Source organism: Myzus persicae, unplaced genomic scaffold (assembly GCF_001856785.1).
Source record: "Myzus persicae strain clone G006 unplaced genomic scaffold, MPER_G0061.0, whole genome shotgun sequence".
In the NCBI taxonomy this organism is placed as follows: Eukaryota; Metazoa; Arthropoda; class Insecta; order Hemiptera; family Aphididae; genus Myzus; species Myzus persicae.
The window spans coordinates 313,167-325,355 of record NW_019102045.1 but is presented as its reverse complement, the minus strand read 5'-3'; the positions used below and the strand labels follow the sequence as shown (position 1 = coordinate 325,355).

At 27.6% G+C, this 12,189-nt stretch overlaps 1 protein-coding gene across 1 annotated transcript; it reads right to left on the bottom strand.

Annotated features, from left to right (window-relative positions):
* Nucleotides 1–9,296: 9,296 nt before the first annotated feature.
* Nucleotides 9,297–11,946, bottom strand: LOC111031071 (replication protein A 70 kDa DNA-binding subunit-like). Its single transcript, XM_022310856.1, has 4 exons — nucleotides 11,673–11,946; nucleotides 11,396–11,546; nucleotides 9,624–9,840; nucleotides 9,297–9,493 (listed from the first exon to the last, which is right to left on the bottom strand). Exons 1-4 carry the CDS (start codon nucleotides 11,726–11,728, stop codon nucleotides 9,297–9,299), a joined length of 621 nt encoding a protein of 206 aa, XP_022166548.1. The 5' UTR covers nucleotides 11,729–11,946.
* Between the last annotated feature and the right edge of the window lie 243 nt (nucleotides 11,947–12,189).

Genomic DNA, 12,189 nt, shown 5'->3' with positions numbered 1-12,189 from the left:
GCGTCTATCCGTGTAATTATAATTATGTCATAAATACAGTCGAATCTCGATAACCCGAACCCCGAGGGGAGTACAAAATACTGTATACTTCGACTTGTGTATTTTTTGACTTGCAAATACGACCCGAACATGAGTTGAAAACAAAGGGCAAGAGAAAAATTCGATTTATCGACTGTTAATAACATTATATTATATATTGTAATGATTCCCCCGAAACGGCGGCGGTCGTCTTATGCGCTATAGTCTTACTATAATATATTATGTTATAATATGCTTTATGTCTTACCATAACGATACATGGTGCATAATTAATTCCGTGGAATGTGAGCAATTACACAATAATATTAAAATAATATGAAATCGTTTCGTGCGGTGTATACTGCACCGCGGAGACGATAAACGTTCAACGGAAAACGTTTTTCGTAATTAAGGCGGCGGAAAATTGACGGACGAATAATAATGGTAATAAAAATAACAACTCCTATAAAACGACTCCAACTATTACGACATTATGTGACGTTTGATCCAATTTTATATAAGCCAATAAACCGTACATAATATGTGTAGTGCGTAATGTAATATTATTAATATTATTGTGTATATATGCAATCGTTTAACGAATATAAAATCATGATAATTATCTGTGCACGCGGACGACGAAAACAAAATGCTTTAATCGTGTCCAATTGACGACGGTTTTTTTTTTATTTTCATTCGTACATCGAACGTCATTTTAATTGCATAGTCGTTAAACGGTTTGGGTAACGGGAATCGGAATCGACCGAGACCGAGCGAAGCGTTTCGCGGAAAAAATAATAAGCGTCTGAACGATATTATTATTTTTATGATGAGCGTTATTAAATTATTTTGTACGGCGATCGGTGACAAACGACCAAAATGTCGGTCCTATTATTACGGTATATAGGTGAGATCGCTATAAGTTCGGACTTTGGAATACTGTAAACGAAGACGGTTATTAGGTAATAAATAGCCGTACTCCATAGATACGGCGATCACGATTAAAACGCAGAATTTACATAATAATTGTACGCAGTTTAGATTTCAAACTATGCAGTTTAATTGCATATATAATTCGCCCTAAGCAAGTACCCCAAGCAATATAAGGCGGAGGTTTTCAGCCTGTGCACCGAGAGCTCATTTCAGGGACACCGCGGCTCACAGAGGAGAATAAAAAAAATTATTAACAAATTTATTATAGTTAAACGACAAAAATCTACCTTGAAATATGTCGTCTTATTGTAGAATCTGACTTCCGTATCCAGTTGTCAAAATTGAACCAGACATTGAGAAAACATTCAAAAATAAGCATCCACAATAATCTCATTAGTTATTCATTTTTCACTTTCTAAGCTGTTTTGATGTGCGTTTGTATGCGATGATTGGTGACAAACGACCAACAATTCAGTGCAATTATTACGATATAGGTAGGTAAGAATGTAAGATCACTAAAATATCGTTAGGCTGTTGAAGAGCCTTTGGAACATTGCCAACGAAGACGATTATTAGATAATAATATAATAGTCGTACACTATATAGGTACGGCAATTATGATTGAAACGCGGAATTTACATAATAATTAATAATTACACATAATTTAAATTTCAAACTAGTTTAATTGCATGTGTAATTCACCTTAAGTACCTAGATTATATTGTATATTGTAAGACACAAATTACAAAATATGCGATAAAAAGATTAATAATTTGTTTTTTATTTATATTTCTCGGTAAAAAATAATAATGATTGTAATATTATTATTATATTAGTTATAAATAATTTTTTTTTTCCAAAAATATATAAACAAATTCTTGCTTTTTCTCCAAAACTTGAGACAGAGACATCAAAATCTATTGCAATCAAGTATTAACCAGTTAAACTCCCGATCTAGTATTGTAAAACTTAAAATCTGGTTATTGATAGCCGATAGGTAGCAACTCTGGTTTTTGTTCACCGTTATTAGGTTAGGTTAGGTTAGACTTATTATTGCCGTCAGATATTTTCTGCTTCCTATCGTAATTAGGTGAGTTAATACAAATAATAAATAAAAAATTGGCAAGAAAGGCAGTTGACACAAGACAACAATATTATATTACTGATTACATTCAGCCGTACTGTAAATTATACTCAATTATTTTTTTTTTAATATGAGAACTTGCAATCCGTACATTTTGTACAGTAAGTAATACTTATAATAGAAAGAGAAAAATAAAACATTACAATAATGGTAGTTCGAAATGAATTCTCCCATTACAGACCACCTTAGAATAATTATATATATTTAAAATTAATATATTTTATAATATTTTGACCCAAGTAGGTTGGACCAACATATTCAGCACGATAGTTAAAGATTTTTATTTTAAATAATAACAAACATCATTACGAAGCACCTTTAGTGAGATAAATATTCACACAGAAACACAGAATTGGGCATAGCATGATATACCTACGAATAGTACAGTCGTACAGACATAAAAAACGAAAAAAAATTCGACAATATGCAATTTTGAATTCATTTTATTCTAGGTTATAATATTAAATGATTACGATTAACATTAATTATTTACGTTTGGGCAAAGATTCCAATACACTCTTGGCCATCTGTACGAGGGATCACCAACGTAAAATATGGCACGTCCTATGTGCGTTTGTCCCGTAGATGGCAGTAGTTGTACATTACTTACTTACATCGGTATACGATGTATTTAAAGTATTTTTTTATCGATGTGAATTGTTTTGGTCAGGTTCCGAACGATTTTACCAGTAAATTTACCAAATTCTTTTTGACTCTTTACTATTAATTATTATGAATTCATATATTATTAGATATGAAAATACTTTTTATTAAAAAGTAAAAAACTTGGCCTATGTGAGTAAGAAATAAAATTTAAAAAATAATAATCGATAATCATTGTTTTAACCACAGACTAAGATATAATAGGATATATATTAATCCGTGGTTTTAACTAATAGGTAGGTATATTTAGAGAGCCTTAATAATAATTATTATTAAGGATCTCTAGGTATATTAAATGATATGATTATAAGAACCAGGTCATATCGCAGTGGCTCATTAAAGAAAATATAGTATTCAATAATCACAATAGTTCATAATATCACTTATCGATCATTATCATTTTATAAAAATCCCAATTATTATAATAATCCTAATATATTGATAAAAAATATAAAAACATACAAATCACTCAATTTACATAGAAAAATTTTTTTTGTACATCACATTACTACACGACTCACATCACTATTATTTTATACAACTTGTACAGATAATATTAATTTAATAATAATATGTCGATGTCTGCAAGGAAGCCAAAAGCTGTATGTCTATTTTTACTCAAAATCGTTTTTTATGTCAACTATTGGATACACCTGAGTGAATTATAATATCATTCGCCCAAAAAAATTAATTTATCAGACCACAATTTTTATTTTATTATTTATGGAATTTAACTTTTTCCTAGACACATTTTTATGTTGTCTGATGGTGGTAGTGGTGGTAGTGATGCTACCAATTTCAATGACTAGCTATAATATGTGATAATACATAAGAATACAAACATTTTTAATAGTTAAGTATGTAAATTTTAGTAAATAATGTAATTCAATTTACTTCAGCTGAGTTCTATACAATTATTAAAGTCGAGTTAAAATCATTAGGTAAATTGAATATCCATTAAATTTTTTAATTTAAGTTTCTTAATAAGAAATATAAATGTATACAAATTTTAAAAAAGTCAGGTGTATTAATTGTGGTAATTAATAAAAAAATCTATTTTCTTCAGGTGAAGACCGGGGAGTGCTTACTAGTCTATAAATTTGAAAAGTGTACCACCATCCATGTAATTCAGTAATTTAATAGGATAATATAAAACTGACGGTGTTTTTTAATAGCGTACTTTAATATGGTTTCTTTCTTAAACACCAAATAACTATTATTATCATCATACAATGAATGAACGATTTTGATATGCACACTGTAGATCAACGTAATGGAGGAAGCCAATTTATTAAGTAGAATAAGTAGATAGACGCCGTTATGAGCATAAATAATTGCAAGAAAATCATAAAGTTAAACACTATTTAGTTCACTAAATATTAATAAAAAAAAAGAAAGAAAATTATTCAAATTGAAAAAATAATTCATAAATTGTCCGAAAACACATTTCTACTACAAATCACTGTAATATCAAAGGGCATATTATTATCAAAAATTCACCACGGCGCTTTAGGTAGGCAATTTATACTTGTTATACTTAAGTTTTTATAAATCATAATAATATATCATAAAAACACATTACATGTAGCTAAGTGGTAACTATAAAAAATAAAAATAAATATAATGTTTACAACTTTTAAGCCAACTTACACTAATCCATCTTGTGATCTGGTTTACCTGGGAACTGGTCAGAAGAATCAAACCACACATTTTTCATCTTCGAATATTGTTTCTAATAATAATAATATGAACTGCAGTTACGTTTGGCCCAGCATCTCAGGAATAAACAGAAAGGAATCAGAAGTTTTGTCTCAAAATAGTCAGACATATTGCAATTCTCCAGTGTTGCCACAAAACATATATTACTTATTTGATTTTATTGTTATGTAGTTCGTAGAGCACTGTTGAATTCAGACAATCGCAATTACTAATCATTCACGAGCATTGTGTAAACGATATTTCATAGTTGTCTGATGTGTCGTTTCTGGTCTGAAAATACAAACCATGCCATCTTTAAAGTTTTCTGAGGTTAAATGTATTTCAATGTTTTTTTAAAATCGTTTAAATATGACATCTAGCTGCACATCTTCTTTGTCAGACTGCACCAATACGTCCATCAGTTTTTAAATTTTTTTTAAATCATTCAAAGTAAGAACACTAATTAGTCTATATTTTAAAATATTTAAAAATTATCCTGGTAATAATAATGGCTACAGAAGACAATGTTGGGGCCAAGCTAAAAGATTTACTTGTTAATACTCGTTTGAAAACTTTAATTTTGGTTATTTATTAAATTCGGAATATTTTCTTCAATTAAATCAAGTTTATTATTAGGAAAAGTAAAACAAATAGAAAAATCTCAGTAGTATAATACGAATACCTAAATTCGCAATAAAATATATTCACACATAAAATTATTATCGAAAAAACTTAATTGTAATTATTACTATGAATACATGGAGGAAAAATCTGTCTTAATCTCTTATAGTAATCCATCGATTACTTAAATAATACTTAAATTATGGTTACTTTTTATTAAAGAAAAACTATTTTAGACGTTATGCAGTTTATATTATGCATACTCAATATTCATATAGAGTGGTGATTCCCCTCCCACTTATTTGTGTCAGCACTCAGCACCTAAGATCGTTATGGCTATACTCAATATCTCGTAATCGTAATAACCTCTACAAATAATTTGATAATACCCAAAATGTTTCTTTAAAATCATTTTTTGAAATATGATGGTCTCCACTTTGGCGTTTATTATGTACGATTTATAGCACAGCACGGTCAATGTGGGGGGGGAGGGGGCTGAAGCTTCCTTACCCAACCTCTGGGTATGTCACTGCCTATGGGGTATAATATACCTATAAATAAGGATTCAACGGTACTGACCGACAATACATGTAATTAATCAACTTCCACGTAATAACTAGTGTCTTAGGTAATCATTGCATTTTGTTTTTTACAATAAACGATGGGGGCTGAAAGAGAAGTACTGGCACCATAGTTCCTCCTCCAGTCCTCGATACCATAATATAAAAAAAAAAAAAGGTAATCATTGATTACTAATCAATTATCACTTTAAAAAAAAAATAACACATTCAATTATCACAATCATATTATCATAATAGCTTAATTTAAAACACGATGATAAACAACACAAGTTATTACTTAGTCAGTATTAGCTCGTCGGCGATCTGCAGCATCGTCATACAGCATCCCACCCAGGTAAAATATTTTGAAGTCGGTTGTTACCACCCAACATCCACCGTAGTTCCGTCAAACAATTCAAAATTCAAATACACTCATACAAACACTCGTGTACTTCAGATACGGATGCAATACATAGGTACATTATAATATATAACTATCTATTATGATAATATCGCAGACAGAATAGTGAACAATTCGTTATTGTTACGAAATATCGCTATGGTGTGTTCACAGGTTTCGTTCATCTCCCACGTAATCATCAGTCAAATAATACGAAAATGTAGGGTAATAATCAAAATGTCTATTTTAAATTATTATTTATTATAAAAAATCAGAAATAAATATTATAATGTATAATATCTAAACAGTTATCGCGTGCTCGGCCGACCCGGCAAGTATTGCGGCTTTTGACTAATCGGAGCAACAATGACTATCGAGCTTAATGGATAATCCGAGCTTATCTCGTCGAATTTGAATGTCAACAAAAAATAACATATAATAAAGCAGTTTAAAATTGTAGAGGATTTTGTTCATATCCTCATCTTCGTCGATTAGACAATGCGTAAGTATATGTATATCGCCCTCGATATTATATTGTATAGAGGTACACACTGTGACATTTTCAAATGATATTTATTTAGAAAAAATTAATTCAACATACAACAATACTCGTGTCTAATAGTAAAATAAATTACTTTAAATGTAAAAAGAAATAATATCATGAAATATACTTGGTAATGTAGGGTAACAAACAGTCTTCGATCAGAATCGTATTTCGTTTGCGATGATGATGTTATATCGTTGGATTCAAATTCAACACACCCATTACATTGACCCTTCTAGACACTTAATAACCTACAGCAGACCTGTAGCCCGTAAATGCCAACTTTGCTGCAATAAGTAATAACCTTTTATTTTATAAGCAGGTAATTAAAATATGTAGAAATAGAAAATGGTTTATGAACACATTTTTGGTGAGAGAATTGGTATACAAACGAAATGTAAGAGTTGCACAACAGTTGTCTACAAGCAGAACATAAAAATATATGACATAAAAATAAAAATGTTCTTTTAATTATTCAACACACATAGTAATAATAAGTATAGTCATAACTAGGTCTCGGATGTTTATGCACTTAAAACTACTGTAATATGCATGCATTTATGCACTAAAAAATTACGAAATATGCAAACAAAATATGCTCTAAAAATGATAAAATATGCATTTTTAGTCAATAAAAACACCAAAATATGCACAAAAAAATGTGAACAAGACGACTTACATTTCGGCATTTTTAAATAAAAGTAAAACTGAAAGCGGAAAAATATAAATAATAATAGGTACTCTTAGCAACCGACCTGGAAACACGGCGATTAAAATCGTACTAATACGAGGCCCGGTCGTCGCCACATACTCATGGCATGAAGTGTATACAAAATTCTATTATTAAATCGTTATCTAATAAATATTCCAGACAAGCACGATATAAAAACACCTAATAAGGAACATTATTAATATTTTACGTTAAATTGTCTTGAAATATGCATTTATATTCTTAAAATCCAAAATTATACATTTAATATACAAAACCACTAAATATACAAAAATATGCAAAATAAAAATAGTATTATTTTATTCAGTAGAACATGAATCAAATTTGTATCCAGGTTAGCAATAAATTGGATAAATAGAAAAAAATATGCAATTTCATAAACATCCGAGCCCTAGATATAACGTTTATTTATAAAACAGAGAGCCCATTAATACATAATATAAATTTATAGCAATAATATTTTTATTTCCAATAATAAATATTAAGATAAGTATACAATTAAACAGTAGGATCACTTCTAAAGTTACAATGCCGTTCCACAAATGAGAGTTTTAAATATCAATATAAAATGTTATTATATAAATAATAGTAAAAATATGTTATATATCACTTTAAATAGTTTTCAATAGATAAAATAGTTTATAAATAGTATTATTATTTATTACAGTTCGGTACCTATATTAAATCGACAAAAATAAAATAACATAGTAAATTAATTGAGGCTCTTAGATTCTTTAAAAGTATCGAAAGAATTTATATTTATTTCGGAATCCGTACAATACCTGACAAGTACATAGGTAGTATGAATCTAGGACAAAATATCCAAGGAAAAAATATCCTATACTAAAATATCCAAGTCAAAATATCCAAGGTTAAAATATCCAGGGATAAAATAATCAATATATGGGACAAAATATCCAATTAAAAAAAAAACATTAAAATGTATTATTAATACTCATATAATTGTTTTTATTTAAATTCATTATATTGTTCATTTTTGAATCACGTTTTAATATCATTTAATATCAATAATACAGTAATAAAATAATAATAAAAATAATATGTTGCGTTATATATAATAATTATATCTTTAGTTATAGGAATTGTGTATTACACTATATCATCTAAAAGTTTTTATATTAATATTTAAAAAAAAATTGTTTAAAAAGAGGTAATAAATTATCGTATTATATTTGCTATTGCAATTAAAAAAATATCTAATTCTTTTTCACCATTAATATATTCAAGACAAAGGAGCTTAAGTTTTATTATTATTTTTACTATTATTATCTTATTACTATATTACAAAGTATTATCAATGTTAAATGTGATTTAAAAATGAACTATGTATCTAAAGAAAAAAAGGGGGAAAAAATATATTTTTTTATTTGGATATTTTGTCCCATATATTGATTATCCCTGGATATTTTATCCGTTGGATATTTTAACCTTGGATATTTTGACTTGGATATTTTAGTACAGGATATTTTTTCCTTGGATATTTTGTCCCAATACCAGGTAGTATATATCATGTTGTCCTAAAACTGAAACAGAGTTATCATGTTATATAAACTTACTTAAGACAAAATTAATATTTCTCTTAGAACCGGTACCTATTATAATTATGAGCAAATGAAAAGTATCAGTATTTACTATTTTTATTTTATGGATGTATACTCATATCTGAACACTGTTTTGAAAACATTTAAAGCATAATTAGATTTTTAGTTGTAAATATTCAGGTCTACACAATTACATTTTGAAGAGTAAGGTTTTGGCTTGAAGAATAGATATTTTAATAAAGAATAATTATTATAATCATAGTAAATACATTTTCATAATTTGTGTAAAAAAACTGTAAGTATCTAATTATAATATTTTTTTCAGAAACATTTAAAATTTAAATAAAATGATACTTTTGACATGTTAAGTAAAATAAATTAAATAGTTATTACATTATTAAAGGAGATATCATTCATAATTAATTATTGATTATTCAAGTGGTTTAGTTTTTTTACTAAATCCCCTTTTTCTTTCAAATATCCCAAATCTAATTTTTTTATGGCAAGTTCGATGTCAAGTATATCCATTATTTTTTGTCTCTTGTCAATCTCACGCTTGTCTATAGCTATACTTTTTTGTGTAAGTTCTTCAATCAATTCACTGTGTTGAGATTGTGAAGCTATAATAAAATGTTACATACATTTAATAATATATTAATAGCATAACTACCCAACACAAAATAATACATAACAGTAATACAGATATTGTTATAAAGAAACTAACAGTAATTAAAAATGTTTTACTCTTACCAACACTTGAATCTTTTTCTTTTGAATGTATTGTTTTAACTGCATTATATTTTCCATTACGCACATTATTATTTAATTCATTTTCTTTGACTATGGAACGTTTAAACAATTTGATTTCAAAATCGTTATCAAGTCCATTGTAATTTCTGAAATCTTCATTTATCGTTTGTATTATTCCGTTTTCTATTGAATAATAAATATTCTTATTCGCATTTTCCTAATTGGTAGAAACTAGAAATCAATTAATATTTATTACTTATTAGTTATCAGACATATTTTATCTGTTAAGTATAGTAAAGACATTATATTATGTAGGTATGTACTTTATAACTAAAGAGCGGATTTATATGCATTTTAAATATTAAAATATATATGCAAACATGCACTAAAAAATGTCAAAATATGCAAGATAAAGATGCAAAAGACGCAAAATAAAATTTCAATTTTTACTACATTTTATATTTGATTTTAATTTTTCAGTGATAATTATTTATTAGTTTTATTAAAATTTTCATAAACAAAAAGTTAGATGTATAATATAACAAATATGTAATACAATAATGTATTTTGTTTAATTGTAATTTAATTTTTAATCATTGATACATTGTAAAAAATATTTTATTAAAATTAAATAGTAGATACATTGGTAATATACTGATATAAATAGGAAAAAAGTACGAACAATGTAATGTAGTATGTTAATTGGAAAAACAATAACATAACCTATTTTTAGCGTTCGAATATTCTTTGAGATGTAAAATATTGGATATTTATATTATATAAACGTACCTATAATCTGTTTTTTTTCTCAGCACCTTTTTAGATCGGTAGGTGTACATTTGTACCGTTTTTTGTTAAAATATGAAAAAATATGCAGAACATGCACTAACGTCAGAATATACAATTTTGATATTTAATCAATCAAGTAATGATTATTGTGGACACTCATTGACTGCATGTTTAATATGATGTTGAAAATAGTAACATGAATTTTATGCAAAATCTGGTCTTTACTTAAAACCTATCTTACATTAAATTAATATACATAGGAACATTTTTTTTTACACCTAAAATTGAAAAATACTATACTGTTTATGGGTACAGAGCTCGATTAAACAATTCCTAAACGGATGCAGCTTAGACCGGGAAGAAAAAAATTTAATTGGTATGATCAGTCTGCTTTTGACCGTTCCGGGTGACGACGTCGTTTACAGCACCTGGATACAGGTTTCAATTTTATGACAAATCGAATGGGGTACACATTTTTTTAAGGAAGGTTCAACAAAATATAGATAAAAATCGAGTACAAAAATAGGAAATTGGTTTTAGGGAGTAGAGATAACTTTCGGGTGCCAGGATAACTCACCTGTACATAATAGACATAAAAGTTACTAATTAAAAAAAAGCAAATATGTATCTTTTGCTACTTTTTTACAATAATAATATACTTTTACCAACATACAAAATTACTGCCAAGGTGTACCTGTTTTTCTTTTTTATAACTTGTGATAAAAACCAAAAAGTAAAAAATAAAGATTGTGTACCTACAATATGTTTCAGCTATCAACTTTATAGAGAAAAAAAATGGCTTTTTAAATATTTTGATGGACGGAACCTCCCAAAAATGTTCTCTAACAGGCACATCATAATACCTACTCATTTGCTTCAATCACGAAATACTGTATGCACTGTAAGCTTTACAGAACAAAATGCAATTAGATATTTTAATACATTTATAAGTATAAAATTATATCAATGAAAAATAAAATTACTTTAAATATTGAATGGAACCGATAAGCTTCTAAATTAAACGCTATTGCCCTAATTTCTCCTGTAGAATCACATAAATCAACATAGAAATATTTCCCAGTCTTTCCATCTTCCGGTTCTGACAGATATTTAACTCTTGCCACTATTTTCCAGCTTTTGGAAAAACAATTTCAAATAAAATTTTATTAATTTACATAATATTATACAAATCATAAACTACGACCAGAAACTAATTTTTAATAATTGATGTAGTTTGAATTAGGTAGTAGTTAAACTCACTTTTTTGGACTATGTAAATTCAAACTAGATATTGATAATATATTATCCTGAGACATGATAATATGCTGTTGTGTAGTTACTAGTTAGCAGTTAAATAAAAGGAATCGTTAAAATTGAATAAATCGATTTTAAAAAGTTGAAAAAATAATTTTAATTGTTTTGAAAAAAATTAGCATTTATTTATGACAAACGGTTTTTCTAAAAAGAAGAAATTCGAAACTACACTATGCGAGATGGTTCTTGACCAGTCGCAACCGACAATGATAAATATATTACGGATATATTTATTAACGATACAAACATCATAAAAAAAAATGGCAGGCTCACGAATAGTGAGCGCGGAGATAAGCGCTACCGGTGTCAAATTTATAATGTTTTGTATTGTGTTTTAAATGCTAATGAACACTTAGCCAAAAGGATTACATAGATACACATCGATATCACAACAGAATAATATAGTTTATTTAGAGTGGTTAAAATACGGTATTTTATTTTTGCATTGCATTATACTGCATTT

Excerpts from the sequence above, each read along its gene's own strand:
- LOC111031071 (XM_022310856.1), bottom strand. The coding sequence starts at position 11,728 with ATGTCTCAGGATAATATATTATCAATATCTAGTTTGAATTTACATAGT. Across the intron at positions 9,841-11,395 it reads GGTTCCATTCAATATTTAAA|GAAAATGCGAATAAGAATAT; the intron begins GTAATTTTATTT and ends TCTACCAATTAG. Across the intron at positions 9,494-9,623 it reads AGAAAAAGATTCAAGTGTTG|CTTCACAATCTCAACACAGT; the intron begins GTAAGAGTAAAA and ends ATTTTATTATAG.